General features: G+C 36.3%; 4 protein-coding genes and 4 pseudogenes across 5 annotated transcripts; 7 read left to right on the plus strand and 1 right to left on the minus strand.

Moving 5' to 3' along the window:
• The first annotated feature begins 65 nt into the window (after positions 1-65).
• Positions 66-659, plus strand: LOC110413244 (ethylene-responsive transcription factor 1-like). Its single transcript, XM_021424014.1, has one exon. It carries the CDS (start codon positions 66-68, stop codon positions 657-659), a length of 594 nt encoding a protein of 197 aa, XP_021279689.1.
• A 1,305-nt stretch (positions 660-1,964) lies between these two features.
• LOC110414318 (non-specific lipid-transfer protein A pseudogene) lies at positions 1,965-2,315 on the plus strand (annotated as a pseudogene).
• Positions 2,316-3,185: 870 nt separating this feature from the next.
• On the plus strand, positions 3,186-5,016 carry LOC110413245 (non-specific lipid-transfer protein A pseudogene; annotated as a pseudogene).
• Positions 5,017-5,809: 793 nt separating this feature from the next.
• LOC110413246 (non-specific lipid-transfer protein A-like) lies at positions 5,810-6,157 on the plus strand. Its single transcript, XM_021424016.2, is given in 1 exon segment — positions 5,810-6,157. A coding segment is annotated over 1 exon segment (348 nt).
• A 564-nt stretch (positions 6,158-6,721) lies between these two features.
• Positions 6,722-7,734, minus strand: LOC110413247 (rust resistance kinase Lr10 pseudogene; annotated as a pseudogene).
• Positions 7,735-9,425: 1,691 nt separating this feature from the next.
• LOC110413887 (rust resistance kinase Lr10 pseudogene) lies at positions 9,426-12,175 on the plus strand (annotated as a pseudogene). The gene is made up of 3 exons (XR_016351045.1): positions 9,426-10,506; positions 10,956-10,982; positions 11,082-12,175. The product of XR_016351045.1 is annotated as a rust resistance kinase Lr10 pseudogene (transcript).
• A 1,952-nt stretch (positions 12,176-14,127) lies between these two features.
• On the plus strand, positions 14,128-15,923 carry LOC110414076 (uncharacterized). The gene is made up of 3 exons (XM_021425142.2): positions 14,128-14,470; positions 14,546-14,836; positions 15,194-15,923. The coding sequence occupies exons 1-3, from the start codon at positions 14,363-14,365 to the stop codon at positions 15,773-15,775; spliced, it is 981 nt and encodes a 326-aa protein (XP_021280817.1). The 5' UTR covers positions 14,128-14,362; the 3' UTR covers positions 15,776-15,923.
• A 1,108-nt stretch (positions 15,924-17,031) lies between these two features.
• LOC110414352 (alpha/beta-Hydrolases superfamily protein) lies at positions 17,032-21,830 on the plus strand. Its single transcript, XM_021425486.2, has 12 exons — positions 17,032-17,454; positions 18,311-18,395; positions 18,897-18,948; positions 19,039-19,059; positions 19,152-19,205; positions 19,396-19,446; positions 20,008-20,070; positions 20,173-20,238; positions 20,658-20,696; positions 20,998-21,120; positions 21,237-21,329; positions 21,421-21,830. Exons 1-12 carry the CDS (start codon positions 17,352-17,354, stop codon positions 21,685-21,687), a joined length of 1,017 nt encoding a protein of 338 aa, XP_021281161.2. The 5' UTR covers positions 17,032-17,351; the 3' UTR covers positions 21,688-21,830.
• Positions 21,831-22,109: the final 279 nt, after the last annotated feature.

The raw sequence follows: 22,109 nt of genomic DNA on the forward strand, positions 1-22,109 counted from the left end.
GCCAGGTTTAGGGTTGCCTTCCAAGTCCAACACCTGTTGTTCATCAGAAACCCCAAGGGAGAAAAATGTGGGGTGAGAGTACCTCAGCATCAGCATCTGATCATGATCTTGCTGTCTTGGACTCCATCAGCGAACATCTTCTCGCTGATGACTTTGAAGCTTCTTTGAAATCTTCGGACTTTTGCAGGACTTTTAGCTTCACTAGCCTTCCCCTGAATGCCAGTACTCAGCCGTTGAAACTTGACAGCGAGTTTAGCTCTGGATGTCCAGCTCTGTCGAATCCTACTGACTCCCCAACAGCGCCTGAGAAAGCAGAGGTGCGGCCACTGAAGGCGAGCCAAGGCGAGGCTGCAACGGCGGCTTGTGGAAAAGAAGTAAGTTACAGGGGGGTGAGAAGGAGGCCATGGGGGAAGTACGCGGCAGAGATAAGGGACCCTAAGAAGAAAGGTGTGAGGCTTTGGCTAGGGACTTACAAGACGCCCGAGGACGCAGCTTTGGCTTACGATAAAGCAGCCTTCGAGATTCGTGGCTCCAAAGCGAAGCTCAATTTTCCTCACTTGATCGGCTCGAGTAACAGTACTGAACCTGTTCGAGTGTGCCCAAGGCGTCGCTCACCAGACACGACCTCTAGAAAATGCGGAGGAGCAGTCTTCATTTGATGCATTCAATTCAATTCATAAAATTTACGACGAGTTTGATTGCAGAAATTAATTTTATCAAAAAAATTGAAAAGACAACAGCAGGATGTTTTGGGTTTGCTTTTCAAAATTTCCTACATGAAATTATTTTGATCATAGATGACAGTCTACGTTTCTCCAATCTTATTTCTTTTGTCGCTGTTATAATACTGCCTCACTTGATTTCTGATGTATAATAGATTTGGGAATATATATGCTATTTTAAGTAGTTGTTGCAAAGATTTAAATATCTTATACACGGACCGAGACTTAAAAAAAAAACCAAATTGCTAATATGCTTACTTGTTTTAAAAATATAGTGCTATGTTCACAATATATATATATTTAATTTTCATTTTCCTTCTAACAAGTTTAAATTTGTTAAATGCTTAAAGAGAGTGATATATTGATCGCTTGTGAATTAGTTTAAGCATGAAGGTTCACACTTAATGGCATAATAATTATGAAAACTCTTCAACAAATAAAAAAAAATTCAAATAAACTGTCATTATTTTATTTCAATCAGTCAAGTTTTGGTACATTTTGAGTGAATAGTATTTTATGATTAATATTTAATTAATTATTATTAATTAAAATATATTGATAATTTACATATATTATGTAGTGTTAACATAATATGTTAACATTTTATAGTAAATAGTAACATGACATGATAATGTTATCATATAACAATTTCACTCTTGACATGTAAAATGACAACACTAAATGAATATGAAAATGATAAATGTTATTTTAACTAATCATATTTAATTAATGGTTAGTAAGAAAGATTTATTTAATATAAAATGAAATTATAAAAATTTGATTGATAATAATAAAAAAATAAAAATTTATTTGGAGAAATTCTATATCAGACCGAATCTCCAAAATCTATGTTTATTTTATTCAATGCACGCATCGAAATTACCATGACAAGTTTCTTTTCATCTTAAACGATGCAGGTGAGATATATGCTTCCCTAATGAACAAAAGCAAGAGGCACCTGACATTTCATGAGGGCCACTAACGAAAAGTAACTGAAAGAGCAAAGATTATGCAAAAAGCATACCCTCTTTACTATTCGATGGAAGCCAAATGAGATTTGAAAGCAAAAGAAGCAGCCAAAGTTATGTAACTGCAAAGAGTTATGGGATCACACCTATCCTGTTTTTGCTAGTTTCAAGCTTGCTAAATATAACCCCATCCTGGGCTTCCCAATGTGCATCACCGCAGGAAGAGAAAGGCTCACCTTCAAAACAACAGTTAAGTCTTCCTGTTACAGCAAAAATGAAGGGTGGTGTTATCTTAGTTTTGGTGGTGGTAGCCATGGTTCAGTTCATGGTTAAGCCTGGAGTCCAGGCCGCCGTAACTTGTCAACAAGTTGTTGATGCTTTGGAACCCTGCGTTCCTTTCCTTACCTCAGGGGCCGGGAATCCCACGGTGGCGTGCTGCGACAGTGTGGGGAGGCTCAAGAAGATCGCTCAAACCCCCACTGACAAGCAAGAAGCTTGTACCTGTGCTAAGGACGCTGCTGCTCGCCTCCCCGCCGTGAAGGAAGACGACGCCGCATCTCTCCCTGCTAAGTGAAAGATTCACGTTGATTTCCCAATCTCCAAGAACACCGATTGCTCGAAGTGAGAGTCTTCTTCTTTACATATATTTATTTATTTACATTAATTTTACCTATGATCCTAATGCTTAACACTGTTTACTTTTTTGGCCAGGATCGGCTAAGATGGGAAAGGCATCAAGAGAAAGAAATAAGGCTGAGGGAGCCAAATGGGGTGTTGCTGTCACCTCTTCAACTACTATCCTAAGTTTGTTATGTTCAAACTTCAAATAGTGTTGAAATCATGCATGGTTGTAAAAGATCATGTATCTCAGCATATTGTATTAATAATATAAAAAAAAGGTTTAATTATGAAAATTTCCTACACTTGCTAATTCACAGCAACCCTTTGAATTATATATTTTTTCTCTAATAAAATTCATTGAATTAATTAGATGGTTAAAAGAAATTCCACGGTTTAAAAAATTAAATTGATATAAAAATATTCACCTGAAAGCGCCTAATGCAACACCATTCAACAATATTTACATAAAAATATAATGAAAGTATGGGGGACAACACAGTCCCTCTCAAAAAGTAATCATATAGATGATATAATTTATAATTTACCGATTCTTGAATTTAAAAATTTATAAAAATTTTTAAAAAACAAAATAAAACCCCTCCTGATCTCCATAGTTGCACATGATTAAGTTTTTTTAATTTATCATTTAATCACATTTTGAAAAAAAAAAATTAACTTGGTTACTGATGAATAGACGAAAATCAAATTTTACGTACAAACGATTTATTTATTTATTTTAGTAAAATCCTTATTAAAGAGTCTGGCTCCTTCTTTTCTTACAACCTTAAACTTTAAACATGTAACTTTTCTTTCATTATCTAAACAAAACCATCCTTTGTTGCCCTTTAATAGAAAAAGCCTGCGTGTGAACTTGATGTCGTGGGAGCGTGTGAGACACATGGGAATGGTCAGAGACAGGTGGCCATGTTTGCTAGAACCTTTGATGCATTGACAAAGTGCTCTGAGTCTTCTGATTTGCTGGTGGGGCGGCTGGTCGTCGGTAGGTTTTTTCATAGTCTCCCTTAATAGGTAAAATATCCACTAGGGAATTGTCTTTGTTGGGTTTCTTCTGATTCCCGCAGCAGGTTGGTGCATAGATTAATTAAGGCTACAGTGAGTTATTAAACATATATAATTAATAGTAAATATTTAATTCAATAATTGATACATAATCTTTCTATTTAAAAAGTAAAATTTGAATTTACTTTCTTTAAATTAAAAAAAATATAATTGGGTGCTTAGTTATTTTAAACTTCTAAATTGTTAAAAAAGAAAAATTAATTTCATTGCAGATTGATGGATATTTTGTATCTGTTTAATTTTTTGAATTTTTTTTCTTTATTTTTGTTATTATATTCGGTTGTATAATTTCATTCCCCGATTTTTTTTTTATTTTTAATAAAATTATTGCCTTTTGAGAAAAAAATTAATTTCTATATGATTCTAGTCCGCATCCTTGATGAATAATGACCTAAGAGACAACAAACAAACTAAACCAAACAAATTGAACTTATTTATTTCTTAAGAGTTAGATTATTCTCTAACAAAACATGAAGAAAGTCTTTTAGTATATAACGATTATTTTATCATCTCTGAACCCATTAAAGTAAATTCTCTCTGACTTTACATATCCTCCATTAAGAAAATTAATAGGTTACCTTAAAAAAAAAAGGAAAATTAATAGGCCAACATTTTTTTGATTAGTTTCTAAAATAATTTATTTCTTGATCTCGAAACTCTGCTTCATGCCTAGTGAAAAGAAGGATTGGTTACGGTTATGTCAGCAGTGTGATACTTCTCTGAATTGCAATGAGAAAGTCACTTGTCCACTTACATCATGGTTGATAAAAGCTTAAACAGGAAGAAGCTTATCTTCCTTTACTTAGAAACCAAGTGACAGTTCGGGGGCAAGAGAATCAGCCAAGAATGAAGAATCTGTTGCTGCCATTGTCATGGCATCTCTGATCTCTTGACTATTTGAGGAAATTCCAAGTGACAATTCAAGGCAAAGCCAGAGGAAAGCCAAAGCTCTTTAACTAACCTTGACTAGCCATGGCCATGGCTCGCACACTCTTTGTCTTTGTTATCACCAAAATCCTATATATATATATATATATACCCCAAAGGAGATTTCCCTTCATCAGGGCATACCCAGACTTAAACAAACATACAGGAGAGCTCGGTCGAAGATTTTCACATTCTATTTCCATTTTCAGACAAGCAAAACTAAGGGTGTTGTTATCTCAACTTTAGTCGTGCTAGCCATGGTTCAGTTCATGGTGAAGCCAGGACAGGCTACCGTGAGGTGTGATCAAGTCAATGAATGTTTGGCTTCTTGCATTCCTTACCTTACCTCAGGGGCCGGTAATCCCACGGCTCAGTGCTGTGGTGGTGTGGGGAGACTCCAGAAAATTGCTGAGACCACCGCAGACAAGCAAGAGGCCTGCAACTGTATTAAGCAAGCTGTTGCTGGTTTCCCACTCTTAAGGAAGATGCAGCCTCAACCCTCTCTGCCAAAGGCAATGCTCAAGTTCATTTCCCAATCACCAACAACACCAATTGCCAAGCGTACGTTTTTTTTTTTTTTCAAGTAATATGTACTTACAATTCTATTATTCCATGATCAAAACTCTGCTGAACACTGTTTCCTTCTCCATTTTCTTGCAATGCAGGATACACTGAGATGGGAAGCCACTGGGAATTAAAAGAAATAAAGCTGTAAAGAAGCCATTGAGTGTTTTCATCTCCTCAATTATCTTAAATAATGTTGTATTTGCTCAAATTATGATTCATATCCGTTATGTGTTTAACGAGATTATGTAATGTGTATTTAAATTTTTTTATAAAATTAATAAAATTTAAAATTAATAAAAATTTATTTAGTTTTCTATTAATAGCCCATAGCAATATTTGAAATCAAAGCTTCACAATCATTTCCATATTCATAACTACCATAATTTGGAAGACAAATCAAGCACTAATAATTAACTTATATGCATTTCATATTCAAATTTTTCTTTTTTTATTATTATATATGGGTCAGGTTTTTGACATTTTCAAAGTATGAAAATAAAAAAAAAAAGAAATGGATTGAGCTTTCATCCTACTTCAAGTCTTCTGCCTCCCTGTTCAAGGCTAAAGATTTGATTCGACATTTTGTACTTTCATCTTATTTCAATACAAATCTTATTTTTTTAAAATAAATAAATAAATAAATCTCAAAGGATACGAAATTATTACCTATTGACCTACTCTTTGAATAACTATGTTCTTAAATTAATGAATTGAACTTTTATATATGCTTAAAACTTATTAAAATGATTATGATTATATTTTAAAAAGAAACCACAAAAAGGCCTTAGTGGACAGTCCAAGGGGCCGTACTTACCCAAAAAAGAATGGGCAAAATTATGCCCAAATTTTATCTTCTCTATCTAAGAAAATGAGTAGAATCTGTTCCTTGCATAGTTTCACATATTGTCTCCATTTTTCAAAACAATGGAGGGTGTTGTCATCTCAGTTTATGTTATGCTTGCCATTCTGCAACTCATGGTGAAGCAAGGACAGGCTACCGTAAGTTGTCATCAAGTCAATGAATGTTTGTCTCCTTGCGTCGCTTACCTTACCTCAGGGACCGGTAACCCCACGGCTCAGTGCTGTGGTGGTGTGGGGAGGCTCCAGAAAATTGCTGAGACCACCGCAGATAAGCAGGAGGCCTGCAACTGTATTAAGCAGGCAGCTGCCCGATTCCCCACAATTAAGGAAGATGCAGCCTCGTCTCTCCCTGCTAACTGCAATGCCCAAATTAATTCCCCAATCTGATAGAACACCAATTGCCAGGAGTAAGTTTTTTTTTTTTTTTAATCAAATATTACTATTCTTCAAATAATCAATTTTATATTCTTCAATAGTATCGAGCAATGTCAGAAAAGTTTTGTAAGATGTGACTGTGAATTAACAAGTGATTTGTCATCTATACGAATCAACCCATTATTAACAGATGTGAATGTGATGAATTACATTGCAACTACTGACACTCAGATATCAGCATGGAATTTTAATACAAGTGATGCACTCACCTTCTAAATTTCTATAAAATCCCTTGATGCTTGGTCCAATAACTATATATTTTGATTCTTTAGATAAAGATAAAGCACCAGTAAAATACAAAACTTATGCTCCCAAAGAAATAAGAACTCTTATTTCATATTTTAGCATAAAGATTATGAAAGAATTGTGAATTATGAGTGGTAATTTGTGTAATATGGTAGTGTTTTGTTAATCTGTTTGATACTTAAGCACTGTCATATTAAGATACTATTGGTGGTTGTTCAACTGTAAATATGTTCTTACAGATGCACATAATAAGAATAAGAACAAGCACACACATAGAATCAAAGAGAATTTTCATCAAAGAGATTCCTTATCGTAGATTTCTGCAGACCCTCGGGTACGTTTCCTGTCTGGAGCTAAAGCAGGCTTGGGTGGCATTTGCAATGGCTCTGAAGTATCTTCAAGCATCTCCACCACTTTGGTCATGGAAGGACGATCTGCAGGCTTCAGTTGTATGCACCAGAGAGCAATTATGATCATCCTGTTGCCTATATCCTTTTCCTCAGCTGTCGCATCCTTGATTTCCACTTCACCCTTTTGTTCTAGTTGATCATAAATCCATGATGGAAAGTAGATTTGGCTCAAATTCTCCACGAACGGATCGAGATTCTTTCTTCTCCCAGCCATTTCCATCAACAACATTCCAAAACTGTAAACATCCGATTTAGAGGAGATGCCTCCGATATTTTTATACAGCAATTCTGGAGCCATGTATCCCATAGTTCCTCTAGCATTTGTCAGAGAAACTACACTATCATGTCTTGGGTACAACTTGGCAAGGCCAAAATCAGAAATTTTTGGCGAAAAGTCTTCGTTAAGAAGGATGTTATGAGGCTTAATATCAAGGTGCAGAATCGTCACGGGACAACCTCGGTGTAGATATTCAATCCCATGAGCTATGGCTAAAGCAATCTCATACATTCTGCTCCAACTTAAAGTGCAAACATCCTCTTGAGAGAACAGATACTTATCGAGAGATCCATTGGGCATGTACTCATATATGAGAGCCTTTTTAGATCCTTCAAAGCAGAACCCAAGAAGTTGTACCACGTTTAAATGACGGACTGTGCCCATCGCCCTTGCCTTTGTCATGAAATCTAGACAACCATCTGATATCTTTCCCTTAAACACAGAGCCAAAACCGCCTTGACCCAGTTGTTCCTTGAAGCCGCCAGTCATCTTCTTGATGTCAGAGTAGGAGAATTTTCTGAGTTTAAGGTTCTCATAGTTTCACAAGAACTCTTCAACATATTCATCAACGGATGCGCTTTTCCGCCATTTATAAATTAGAAAGACAGACATGCATAGGATTCCAACGGTAGTTCTTGCCATAGTAAAATACCCTTCACATGGTAGAAAACAAATGCAAATGCCAGTACATAAACAATTAGACTGAAAAGAAATGCTACTATACATGATATTTGTCAAATACTGTTCATCATTGGGATATGTGCCTTCATCATTGGTATCTATCAAGATTGATTAAAACCTTCTTTCCCATAGGAGTTCACAAATTTCGGGCAAGCTCCTCATTAACTGTGCAAGGGGATAGAAGGATCTCTCACTTTCTAGAAAACAGATTGAGTTATGTAAAATGTCATGTTCTAGCCTGGAGTATGTTCTATGAAAAACTCACCAACAATTTCCAGTACGAGTCCTACGCAGCCTGTAAGACAGAGAAGGAGGAGTGGGTGCGTGGGGACAGATTAGACTCATGCTAAGAAATAAGTGATAATGTTAAATTTCAATGAAACCAGGTTTTCATTCATTTGTTCTATTTTTGAGTCTCCGTTACATTAAAACGTAGATCAGCATGATTTCGATCAAGTTTATGCAGATTTACATAGTCAATGAATTATTAGTAAAGTTATTTGGGGGCTTACCCTGTATTGTGCTTAATTTTGGAGGCTTACCCTTTATTTTGCTCCACAAATATCGTCCAACACCTGAAACTGCAACAGATAAATCATTATTTAATATTTATAAATCAGAAAAAGTGATGTTAAAAGAATGATCAAACCAGACAAATGGGGCATGAGAAGAAACTTTGGTATCTTTCTCACTTGATGCCTTAGCGGTTGTTTATCGAAATAGTTCAGTGGTTTATATCCTTAAATACATTTTCTCAGCAACCAAAATAGATCGTTAAGGATTCTTACTCACAATTAACACTCGCCAATGGTCTTCTGCTGCAGATTCTCTTGTCGCTTTTGTATTCAAGAAGGTTAAGTGAATAAAGACAATATCCTCCATTGAATGCACAAATTAAACAAAAAGATTGACTCCATGAAAGCTCATATCCTTTGGTCAATTTCTTGTGGATATCAGCATATGTGTGATTTCCAATTGTTTGAATCACCGCTGGAGTCATCATGAAATAGTCACAAGAGTTGGAGAGGGATGCTGCAGGCAGATTTCCAAGAAAAACATACAGATGGTGAGCTTGTGGTAGGGAAGAATTAGTTATGCAAGGAGAAGCGTCCAGATATTCGGAAGAATTCATTGTGGTTGAACAATTAAGATAAACCATGGTATCCGACAACGAATATGGCCGAAGTAACTCCTTGTGGCTGTAGTTGTCGTCTCTATAGACATTAACATAACTCATGTTGTCTTGTGTCTAGGAATAACGGGGAAGGGAGGAGCAGTCATTTTTCTTTAGACCAGGATCGACAGCGTGAAGGGTCTCGTTATCGTAAGAGATGGATTCGACATAAAATCTACCGTGATCTATTTTTAGCACGGTGCGCTCATGCTCACAAGCAAGTTCATACAAGGAATGTCCGCAATTTGCAGGATCATTTCTTAATCGAAATGGATACTGTATTGATAAATTTCCACAATAAGAAGAACAAGATGATTGATTCATAGAATTGCAGATTGGAAGGAAGAACAAGGCTATAATTAGGAGGTTAAGAACTGGCATGGCGAGAAGTGAAGCAAATGGAGTCCTGAACTTACGTTTAATAGTTTGTAAATGCAAGAATCAGGATCTCCTTTATTCCTTTCTTTTACCTCTTTATTTGTTAAGAGTCGTTTGTAGACAATTGTCAGTTTGTTTGCCAATTCTACTATTACATAATTGACTTACTGCTGTGCATTGTGTTTCCATCAAGATTCGTGAAGGCATTGAGAGGAATCCTCCTGGAAAGGGCGAGGTGCCGGTCAATCCACGCTCATCGTGCTGATTTTCCCTTTTCGGTGAAAGGGACTGCCGTTTGCTATTCATAACGTCAAAACCAGAGAAAAGTTTTCTTACGTGGAGGTCTCTGGGCTGTTAGATAGTACTGATATAGTCTAACCAACCTTGAAGAGTTTCTATGCTTGCTTTGTATTCAGCAGCTCTGCCCTATACAAAATGACTCCAAAAAATGTAACAGCCTTTCATTTATTTATGTTTCTCTTATATTTGTGCCATGGAGATGAAGGGAGATCATGTTCAGATGCAGCTTGCAGTGAAGAAGGTCCTTCGATCCGTTTTCCCTTCAGGCTTAAAGATCGACAGGCAGAGAGTTGTGGTTACCCAAGGTGTGAATTATCCTGCTCTGAGAAGAATGAAACACTGATTGAAATTCCAAAATCAGGGCAGGTTTTCGTAGCTAAAATAGATTACGATTACCAGAAAATTTACATAGGTGACCCCCAGGGTTGCATGGCGAGAAGGCTTATAAACCTGACCGTCACAACAAGTCCTTTCACGATTTTCGGGGATCATTCCATACTGCTCAACTGCTCGTCAAGAATTGAAAAACAAGATGTAGTACACATAGATTGTCTCAGCAGTTCCAATCACCCTGTTTATGGTGTCTCTGATTCAACTTACATGAGTCAAGATCTTCTCTCTTCTTGCCACCCCATTGCAAGTGTTACCCCACCTTATATCGATGATATCCAATCTCTCATGGGGGAATCATATTCCGTCACTTCGTTGTATAATTTCACAAAACTTTCATGGGAAATCCCGGAGTGCGGTTCTGATTGTCGAGACAGAGGAGGAGAATGTCGACTGAAGGATAATAAGAGTTTGGAAATCGAATGTTTCAATGAACATATTCCTCCATATGAAAGTCCCCAGCATGAAGGTACATCTGCCTTTTTTTTTTCTTCGTTTTTGGTATTTAGCATATTGCTTTATTGGCTCTTGGGATGGGGTGAGAGCCAAATTTCAGCGACAAAGATAGTGATGTTCAAACAACACCACTAACTTCATTTTAGTTATAATAATTACTACAACGTCTCTAATATAAAGTTTAGAAGTGTCCAAGCTTTAGAAAACTTATCTAGGCTTGCGGGTCGCCTCTACTCAAGTCAAGCTTGGTATTGATTTTGAAGCCTAACCTGTTCTAATTAAAATATTGTATTAATAAATAATATATTTTTAATTTTAAAATATTAATTATAAATAATTTATTATATTTAATAATAAAATAATAGTTAAATAGGGTGATCAAACTTCACTTCGACTTCTAAAAATGAATTCGCGACCAATCCACCAACACTTCTAATTAATAATGCGTTCTATATTTTGCAGAGAAATCATCAGGGCATATCAATAAAGGTAAGCACATATATACCCCGAGTGCATATATTCTTATTGTATTACATTGTCATATACAAATTACATCCAAATTTATGATCAGCTATGAATTGTCTGCAGGAGTAAGCATCGGAATTTCTGTCGGAATTCTTACTCTAACGCTCATGGTCACATTAATTATCTTGTACTTGAGATCAAGAAGAGCAGAGGTGGAGGAGAATCGAAAGAAAATTAAGAAATTTTTGGAAGATCTTAGGCCTCTCAATCCAACAAGATACTCATTTGCGGATCTTCGAAAGATGACAAATGAATTCGAGAAGAAGCTAGGCCAAGGAGGCTACGGAAGTGTATTCAAAGGTAAGCTTGAAAATGGAGTGCTGGTGGCTGTGAAAGTACTCGACAACTCCAAAGGCAATGGAGAAGATTTCACTAATGAAGTCAGCACAATTGGGAGGATTTATCATGTCAATGTGGTTCGATTGTTGGGTTATTGTGCGGATGGGTCGGACCGAGCTCTTGTCTACGAGTTCATGCCAAACAAGTCGCTAGATAAATTCATATTCACAGCGAATTCAAATAGGCCAAAGCTTAGTTGGGGAAAGCTTCGTGATATTGCTATTGGTGTGGCAAGGGGGATCGAGTATCTTCAACAGGGATGTGACGAAAGAATCCTGCACTTTGATATCAAGCCACAAAATATCTTGTTAGACATGGACTTCAATCCTAAGATATCAGATTTTGGCTTGGCGAAGGTTCTTCCGAAAAAGGAAAGTGTTGTGCCTATAACTGCTGTTAGAGGAACCATGGGTTACATTGCACCGGAGGTCTATTTCTCTGGGAACATTGGGAATGTGTCATATAAAACAGATGCTTACAGTTTCGGTATGTTGTTATTTGAAATGGTTGGAAGTAAGAGAAACAAGGATCTTACAATGGAAAACACAAGCCAAGTTTACTTTCCTCAGTGGGTTTACAATCGCCTTGCAGGTGGGGAGGATTTGGGAATTAAAGAGGAAAAAGCTGGAGATGCTGACATTGCGAAGAAGTTATCAGTTGCGGCCATCTGGTGCGCACAATGGGATCCGAGTGATCGTCCTTCGATAAGCACTGTAATACAGGTGTTGGAAGGAAGAACAGGAAGCTTACCCCTGCGCCTGCCACCAGATCCTTTTGCTTCTCTCAGCTCGGAAGAAAGTGACATGAATGTCCCATGAGCAGGCCAATCTTGGTCAAGATGAACGTGCACCCTTGCGCACTAGTGAAAATAAGGACTGGCATAAAAATTATGGAAGAATTGTGAATTGTGAGTGGTAATTTGTGTAATATGGTAGTATTTTGTTAATCTGTTCGATATTTAAGCACTGTCATAGTTATATACTATAACAGTTCCAGATTGTTACTCACAGAAATACAACTTTTTTTTTTTTGGTATTTTTGCATCCTTCATGCTTTCTATTTCTGTTTTTTATCTACTTTTTGAAAAGTGAATTTATATATGTGCTGAATAGGAACGTCTAAATGTCGATTGAAATCTGTAACCATGAAGTTACTGCAGACTTAGTGCGTTAATGAAATTGGAACTCAGTATACAGCACATCATTACTCAGACACTGTGTTGTATCAGAAACAATACCTGTGACACCCCAAATACAACAGAAATTACAGCTTCAGAACCATGCAAGCAGTCACTTAGGAGAACAACCACCGGCATTTCCTAAACAATTAATGCAACGCACTCTACACTGCTCCTTTGGCAAGAGCTAAGAGACAAAGTGCAAATTAAACCAAACAAATTTGAACTAATTAATTTCCTAAGAGTTAGATTATTCTCTAACAAAACATGAAGATCCCTATTCCTCAACATCAGCCTAGTAAATATATTCCATCAAACAATTGTGAATTGGAGTTGCTAGTCTCAAGTCTCTCTTTCCTTCTCCCAGCTGATTACTCCAATTTTGTATACATACATTTTCCCCAACATATTTAACATGGAAAGTGAAATAATAGTCACATTTTACAGCAATAAACAGATGTTACATGTATATCCCTTTTCAGTATATAAGGATTCATTTATCATCTCTGGACTCATTAAAGTAATTCTCTCTAACTTCACATATCTCCCTTGAGCATTGTCTTCTATGTTTTAGGCTGCAGCATATAGCTTTAGGTTAGACAAATGCACCCTATTTTTTTTGTCTAAAGGTGTCGAACGTGTGTTAGTAGCAGCTTTTGCTTTGAGTGTAGCGGCAGGTAAGTCTTTTTACGCGAAAACTCTTTTACTAAATGTATGTATCTTATACGTATCTTATTTTGATTATAAATTTAATAAATAATTATTTTTTAAAAAATATATAAATAGGTCTACATTTTTTATTAGTTTCTAAAATGATTTATTTCTTGATCTCAATTATAAATTTAATAAATAATTATTTTTTAAAAAATATAATTTTATTATTTTTTATTAATTAAAAAAAAATCCCCATCTGGGGTGCACTGAAGCTCCCCTAAGGAGCCTCGATCGGAGCTCTCTAAAGAAGCATTGGCCGATGCTCCCTTTCTTTTGTTTTTTTTTTTTTTTAAAAAAATATAATAATAATTATTTATATTAATAAAAAATAATATTTTAGTTTTTTTATAATTTTTGTTAACGGTATTTATATTAATGAGGTAAAATATTTATTTTAAAAATTAATAAATTTTTATATAATTTTAATCAAAATTTTAAAAAATAAAAATATTTCATTCAAAGAATTAATAAGAATTAAGGGAGTCATAGGGGTTGCACATTCTGAGAGATGGTGCAATGTGTATTTATTGCATAAAAGAAATTTAAAATTGTAGATGAAAAATTTCTTGTATTCTTATCATAAGTTACTAATATTTTCGATATCATAAATTTCATAATAATTCAAATGATTAATGGTGATCATATAATCATTCCATAAAACAAAACAAGTAATATTTAATCTATTCATGATTATATTCTTGAATAATGACTCGAATTTTCGTTTATCTTTAAAATTAACAAAAAAATTAAGATAAAAAATTATCGAAAAATTAAAAAAAAAATACCTTTGAGCAATGGAAAGGGGTTATGTTGAGTTTAGTGAGCCAGGTCTGACTTTGCACCTTAGCCCAAATTCCTTTCTTTTGGTCAATAAAACAGCCCAAAAAATCTTCTCTTTTTTATCTGATAATGGGGAAATGCTTCAAATGAACAACTGTCACCCTCCGGTGTCTTGCTTCACTGTCGACGCCCAGCTTTCTCTTCTGCTAAGGTTTTTCTCTTCCTCTATCTGGGTTTCGTTTGTAGACAGGCTTCCCTGGCTCTGTCTGCACTTAAATAATTCTATGTTGGAATTCCCACCTTAACAGTACAGCAAGTTGTCTTGTTTCTTTTCATGGATCGTTGGAGTGGTGTTTTGAAGGTTCGATTAGACCCGAATAGTAGGAATTACTACAGAGTTGCTGCATCTCTCTGCTACTCATCAACCTCCAAGTCCCTAATTGTAAGTTCTTTTCTTTTATCCCAAACTCTGAAGCACCCCCTGAAATCAATATCTCACGAAATCGTCGTAAATTAGGTGCCTTGCCAGAATGCCATATTTTTCAATGGAGATAGAGTTGAAGGGACCAGGAACCCAGTGGTTGAGAGGCTATCTGATTTGCCAAAAATAGCTGAAGTTTTAGTTTCTAAATTTGGCGGCTCTATCAATGCTTGGGTTATCGAGGCTTCCATTTTCAATGGGCCATTTGCTGTTTACAAGGATTTTATCCCATCTGTGAATAGATATGGGGAGCCTAAATCATATGCTCCTGTTGGTTTCCCTGCTTCTACATCAACTGTCTCAATCTTATCAAATTGCTTTGAACAGGTATGTTTGATGAACACAAGACTCTTTTAACAAAAGTATAATTTAAAGTGTTCCTGCTGCTGGATGAATTAGCTCCATTTGGTTCCTGCTGTATCATTTAAAAGATATAAATTTGATGAATCCTAACAAATTGAGATATAAAGCTAGTATGTCTTTGCCTCTGCCTTTACCAAAAGGGAATTGACTTAGTTATGGTATGTATTTGCATCAGTTAGATTGTCCATACATTTCTTCAGTTTGTTTGCCTTTTGGAATTACTAGGAACCTTGCAGCATACTTATGACCAAGCATTTTTGGAAGTCTGATTGATTTTGGATGTTTAATGACTTTCCATGTACTTAATAATCATTATTGCAGGCAAAAAATGTAATTTCAAGTGGACAGAGGGATCCCTGTTCCACTTGTACATCTCCGTCACAACCCAAAACTTTAATCCTTGGGTTCAGCAAGGGTGGTACTGTAGTTAACCAGCTCGTCACTGAACTTGGCTCCTTGGAATACAAATCCCTGGCAAATCCTACTTATGTAAGAGAACAGCCTGTGGTTAAGGAATTATCTGGAGGCCAAGGAGAGGTTCAAATAATTCCTAGGACTAAGGAAGGCTTATTAAACAGCATCTCTGAGATTCATTATGTGGATGTGGGCTTAAACTCTTCTGGTGCATACATCACTGACCAAAACGTGACTCGAAGAATATCAAAACGCCTTGCAGATGGAGCCCCAGGGATTCGTTTTTTGCTCCATGGAACTCCTAGGCAATGGTGTGACAGCAGACGAGATTGGATACGACATGAAAAGGACAAACTGTGTCGTTTGCTTGAATCTGAAACTCAGAAGAGTGGTGGGAAATTGAAGGTGTGTGAGAGATTTTATTTTGCTGACAGGCTTCCTGATATGCAGATGCATTTTGAAGTTATTGAAGAGATGGATATCAGTTGATTGAATGATCCCGAAACAACAACCCTCCCCCTCCCTCTTTCCATGTATGTATATTCCTTAAATGAAAAAGATATCTGACTTAATTCTCTAATTCAAAAGAAAAAGTTTTATATGTTTCTTGCTTCACAATCCTCGAACTGAAAGCAGTAAACAGAATGCTTGTAAAAGATTTAATGGTCTTGCATGAAAGAGATTTGATTAAACATACTTTAATTATTGTCATAATCACATACTAATATGCTTTGAATTTCCATCTGACAAGAAGATACATTGCTGAGAGAGCGAGAGAGAGAGAATTTTACAGAATAAGACAGGGTCCTCTTGCAAGAAAAATACTAGCATATTACGCAAAACCTAACAGTTGATACGGAAACCCGATCATCTAAGCTTTCTTGCTCTTTGGAGACTCTTGGGAGCCATGCACAGGGGAAAGCTCGGGTTCCGGACAACTTCCAGGCCATAAAAAGGCACCCATTGCAAACTTTCTCTTATAATCCAAGTCACCCTCCACAGATATTAACCCATATTCAGTAAAAAGTTGATCAAGCTTCCATTCCGGCATGTCCTCGTAGTCCTTGGTGAACAAGGGATAGTGAAGTGGCATAAGAAAGCAGCACTTAGCATCCTCTTTGGTTGTCTCGATATGTTTCTCCTCCTTTTCTACTACACTCTCCACATCTTTCTTTGTCTCCGTAATAACAGAATTCTCCAACATTGCACCGGCATTGCCAATGCTGCCTGAATTTTCTTGATGTTTTTGTGCTTCCTGTAGGATGAGGAGCGTGAGACCAGACACCAACCTCTTACCCATAAGAGCCAAAGGTTGGAAGAGAACACTACGAAAAGCCCTTGAATTTTCTTGAGTTATGCTTACCTGACAGTAGGAGAAACACAAGTAGAAACCCTTATAACGGCTTATATTTAAAGAAAGATTTACCTTAATCCTACTGAAACTGGTAATGAAAATATAATTCCTTCAACATCAAGCAAGTAAGCGAAGCGGATATTGTTGAGATTTTGTAATTGGGAAGTAAGGCAAACCGTTGCCATCTAGGTCGGTTCAAGGGGTTTGGTTACAAATGGACTCGACAAATATTCCTTGGGCTTGACCTGTCGCCTTAAAACGGCTGCTTATTAGACAACCCACCGCCAAGAGGCTCTTAGCGGCCCCAACCGAGAAAGGCAGAGAAAGGGCCTCGCCTTGTTGAGACAGCGCGTATGTCCACGGCTCTACGAGAGCGTTAAGAGACAGCAATTGCGGTAATGGTCTGACTGACACAGTCCCATGGCCATTAGCTGATTTCGTGTGAACTCTTTTAGCTCTATTTGTATAGTCGTGACGGGTAGTTGCGACGTTGTCTCTCGTGAGTTTGTCAAACTACTCAAAGGCAAATCCTTTATCCTTGTTCAGTTTTCTGGTCGGTCTTCCACTAATCAAACTTAAAAACCCAGAATTTCTAGTGCATTCAAAATATCCCAGGAAGCAGATCCTTGTTGGATTCTTGGGTTATCCTGAATCCTGATGCTACTCCATTAGAACTCTGAAGGGAGCAACTTTATTTCACTTTTACCAGCAATGGCCTCGCTTTCGCAGTCAACTACCTTTCTCCTCATCATCTTCTTCTTTATATTCATTCTCATTCCGATCACACACGCTATTCCTTTCATCGTATTGCACGGTAATGTTCTCTTTCACTTCTTTATCTTTGTAATCCATTGAGTTTGCAGTTCCTTTTTTTACTTTCTTATAATTGTTAGTGTGAGTTCATTGACATGCTTGCTTTATCTGTTTTCAAGGAAACAAATTATTCAGTTAATGCTAATTATCTGAAATTTTAGCAGTTTTCTTTGAGAATTACATGCTGATTAGCATTGCCTAGGAAAACTGAAACTAAATTATGGTCATTGGATTGTCCAAATTCGTTGGGTCTGGATTGTCCAGATTTCTATGACCTATCATTTTGCTTATACTAAAACTGCAAGAGCGGTATTGAGGGTCAATTCTGTTGGTCTCGACGAAATAGGGAACTGATTTTGCTCTGGAAAAAATGATGTAATTGCAACAGCCATTCTATCATTGCCAGAAGAACAGTTATTTGTCTTCCAATTTGGTTGGTGGACTACTTGACACCTGCCATTGTGTCTATGGAGCTATATTAGTAATTTTAAACCTGGTGGAAAACAACTTTGAGCAGGTCAGGTTGCTTGGGAGCTAGCATTTATCAAAAAGCACATCTCATATTCATCTAAACCTTATATAACCCACTCTCTAAACTTAAGAGCTGAGCACTGCTATACTACAGTATCAGAGTAGTCTGGTTCCGGTTCTCCCTGTAATATTTTAAAGTCGAATAAAGACCTGAAATTTCTCCTTCATCAGTATAAATATGCTTCTTGAACAAATTTGATGAAAAATATTTTCTAAAATTTCCCTTGTAGATGCACGATGAACTCTATTTATCCGATTCTCTTCTTGTGGAGAAATTTAATCAACTCTTAACCTATTTTATTCGCTACTGACACATTTTGTGGCAGGTATTAGTGATAAATGCAGTAACCGAGGAATTACTGAATTCACTGAGCTTTTAAGCGACTGGTCTGATTCTCAAGGCTACTGTGTGTATGAGCTTCTTTCCATATTTCTTTAATGATTCTCTTTTTCTGTAGTTTTTAATTTTCAATGACTGCAAATATATAAAAAAAAAAAAATTTGATAATCATCTCAAATCAGAAGTTTGATTTATGTGTCTGTGCATTTTGGTTTCAAAGGCTTGTTGTAGCTACATGCACTGTGAATTTTTTTTTTGACTGCTACGTCCTTTATCATATGATTTCTAATAAGCTTATTAGAAGGCATCAAGAGGAAGTGAAATTTGTTTGAGCTTATTCTCAGACTCTGCTCACTTATGTTAGAAAACTCAGGGAGCTATTCTAGGTACCTATCCATGCATGGAAGTATGAGTGTAACAGTCTTCTGCAAAAGTGTGTGCATGGCTCCGCACATGTCTGTATACATGAGAATGTGTAGATTCGTTCTTCTGGTCGTGTTAGGAGAAAATTTTTTTATGAATTCTTATAACTGTCTGAAACAAACAATCTGACATCCTTTTCCTGGCTGTAGGGAAATTGGGGATGGATCATGGGATTCATGGACTATGCCCCTTTTGGAACAGGTAACACTTTTAACTGAGTTTGAGGTTTCTCATCATCTGTTGTCCTTACAATAATCATATAACTATAACCTATCTTACTTTTTGTTGCAGACGTCAATTGCTTGTGAAAAGGTTAGAAAACCATTTGGTAACATTTATCTCTTTGCTGTATTGTAGTTGAAGTTCTAATGTGCTTCCCAATGAATTTTCATTCCAACTTACAGGTGAAGAATATGACTGAACTTAGCGAGGGTTACAACATAGTTGGACTCTCTCAGGTATTAATATAAGTTGAAATTTTGTTTGTTTCTATAATTTATACTTGTTCATGCATTTTGATTTACATAATTTGTATTTGTTTCATGTGTGTACAGGAACACAAATGTTCATTCACGTACTCACAAACTTTTTCTGTTTTTTAATGGTTTAATGCATTAACATTTCTTATAATCCTATTCTTTTACACAGGGTAACATGATTGGTCGCGGGATTATTGAATTTTGTGACGGAGGACCCCCTGTAAGAACCCCCGAATTCCTCTTCAGTACGAGGCAACTAATTTTGATCAAATCCACTTGTATATCTAGGCTGAATGACTTCTATTCATCTATTACTCATTATATAAGATGCTATAGGTCTGTGACTCAGTGGCAAGAATTTTCTTTTTGTCAATTGTCAAATCCATATGATATTGAAGATAATTATGTGGAGATTTTCCGTTGCTTACTGCTATTGAGCTTCCTGATTTGGAACTTATAGCATCATTCATTAGTAATATCCCATTGGCTTTTAACTTTTTTCATCTCCAAAATGTAGTACTCTAGCTGTCTCCCAATCGTGAATAGGCAGTTGGAAAGTGAATGTTACTGGCTCAGCTGGCCACAGGATGCTCCTTCTCTGGCTTATATGATGGCACAGCCTTATAATCTCCCTCATCTATATTGCTGAATTCTTCTCTTTTTCGACTTTTTGGCATTCTTTTACTTATAGCATACTTTTCTCTGTCTTGAACTGTAGCTAGTTTCTTTTGTCTTCAAACTGAAATCTGACTTTGTGTCTTAATTTTTTCCTGTGTGTCAGGTCAAGAATTTCATATCGTTGGCAGGGCCCCATGCCGGTACTGCTTCAATTCCTTTCTGCGGAGTGAGTGCCTGTTCCATGTTTTTAATCTTTCTTCGTATTTTTTTTTTGGTAATTATTTTAGACTATTATTGCAGTCTGGCTGATCTGCTCTTTTTTTGGCAGTCCGCTTTGATATGCATACTTCTTGATAGCTTAATCAAGTTGGAAATCTATAGCAACTATGTCCAGGTATAAGATTGTTTTTAAACTCTCCAGTCTTTGCTTTGTTGGCAAGTCTGTTGATACGGGAAGAAATAGATAAATACAAATGCTTGGTTGCTGTTGTGATCTGTACCTCGTTGTTATGCTCTATACCTGGTATTTTTCTTAATGCAGCAGGCCTCTACCCCTTTGTAGCCTTCTTCTTTTCTGCATGACACGCATGCCTATTTTGGCTGCCTTTTGTAATTCTCCTTTTGTGAGACCTTTATGCAATAAAGATCTGCCTTTCAAAAAAAAAAATGGTAGTTCCATCTTACTATGGATCTTGCCTATCTCAACTTCATTGTCCATCTATCCCCGGCGTGCAGCATATTTTTCTTAGCTTGTTTATATATCTAAATGGTAATTTAACAACTATCTTGAATGCATACCATTGATAATTGCAGGAACACTTGGCTCCCAGTGGTTATCTTAAAATTCCAACGGTGAGTATAGCTACTAACTTTGGGTTAAGATCTTTTGTTATTCCAATTGCCAGGTTGTATTATTGATAGTTTGGCATCAAATATTCGCGTGGAACTTTGCTATAGTGCTTAATGCAGGATTAGGAGTCCTTTTTTCCTGCTTTTGTGACTTATATTGTTTCTTTATCATTTTCCTCCCTTCCCCTATTTGAGTCAAATCAATTATGTGCGTTAACATTCACCTTTCTAAAGCCATGTACATTTACACTTCTATAATTTTCCCTATGTCAATTGTCTACTTGATATCTTTCTCTTTCACCAGGACTTGACTGACTATCTCAAGGGATGTAGATTCCTCCCAAAACTCAACAATGAAATCAAGGGTACGAGAAATTCCACTTACAAGGAACGGTTTGCCAGTTTACAGAATCTGGTCCTTATCATGGTAATTTGAACTGTCCTGTTTCAGTCTCTGACTCCTTTCAGCCAATTTTAGATTAATCTGCAATTCTCATCACCAGGTTTGTCATGCTAATCTCTTTCTTTGCATGTTTGGATCAGTTCGAGGATGATACAGTTTTGATACCTAAGGAAACATCCTGGTTTGGTTATTATCCGGATGGGTGCTTTGATCCTGTATTACCTGCTCAAGAGGTAAATCCACTTCGGCAAACATCCTTTTTCCATGACTAGGTTTTGTACAACAATCTTTCATTTGCAACTACACATGTTTATGTCTCTGCAGACCAAGCTCTACAAGGAAGATTGGATCGGTTTGAAAACCCTAGATGAAGCTGGAAAAGTTAAATTCATAAACGTGTCGGGTAACCATCTGCAAATCTCAAAAAGTGACATGAAGAAGTACATACTACCATACTTGGAGGACCAAGCATCGACAGAGCAGACAGTGACACAATCTTCATCTTACCAATGGCTTTCAGGACTCTGGTACTCATTTAAGGGTCTAATTGGCCTCACTGAGGATCAACCTTTGCTGCATATCATGTACTAAACCAACCAAGCGCTATTGTTTTGCCTGAATAAGATGAAGTGAAACACAGTAGGAGTCTATTCTATCTACATTGCTCTTGATTTTAACCTCGACCACTATTATTTCAGCTGTAGTTTGTCCAATCTGAAGTTGATATTCTGATGTGTGACAGATGTAAGCATAGTATATGTTTATAATTTTTTTTTCTCATGTTCACAGAAAAAGAAAAGAAAATCAGAAAACTATACAAAGAAAAAAACTTTGATTATTTAAGTCTAATTATATGATCCTAAGTAAATCATTATTGAAATATTTAATTGAATGATAAGTATATATATATATATATTATCATAAATCTAATTTGATTTTTTTAAAATTAAAATTTATTCTGAATTCTATAATTAAGGTAGTAGATTTATTGATACATGCATGCGTATATTAAA

Source organism: Theobroma umbraticum, unplaced genomic scaffold (assembly GCF_002168275.2).
Source record: "Theobroma umbraticum cultivar Fairchild unplaced genomic scaffold, ASM216827v3 scaffold_4.1, whole genome shotgun sequence".
Classification (NCBI taxonomy): Eukaryota; Viridiplantae; Streptophyta; class Magnoliopsida; order Malvales; family Malvaceae; genus Theobroma; species Theobroma umbraticum.

Excerpts from the sequence above, each read along its gene's own strand:
- LOC110413244 (XM_021424014.1), top strand. The coding sequence starts at position 66 with ATGTGGGGTGAGAGTACCTCAGCATCAGCATCTGATCATGATCTTGCT.
- LOC110414076 (XM_021425142.2), top strand. The coding sequence starts at position 14,363 with ATGGATCGTTGGAGTGGTGTTTTGAAGGTTCGATTAGACCCGAATAGT. Across the intron at positions 14,471-14,545 it reads CAACCTCCAAGTCCCTAATT|GTGCCTTGCCAGAATGCCAT; the intron begins GTAAGTTCTTTT and ends GTCGTAAATTAG. Across the intron at positions 14,837-15,193 it reads TATCAAATTGCTTTGAACAG|GCAAAAAATGTAATTTCAAG; the intron begins GTATGTTTGATG and ends TCATTATTGCAG.
- LOC110414352 (XM_021425486.2), top strand. The coding sequence starts at position 17,352 with ATGGCCTCGCTTTCGCAGTCAACTACCTTTCTCCTCATCATCTTCTTC. Across the intron at positions 20,697-20,997 it reads GTTATCTTAAAATTCCAACG|GACTTGACTGACTATCTCAA; the intron begins GTGAGTATAGCT and ends CTCTTTCACCAG. Across the intron at positions 21,121-21,236 it reads AGAATCTGGTCCTTATCATG|TTCGAGGATGATACAGTTTT; the intron begins GTAATTTGAACT and ends TGTTTGGATCAG.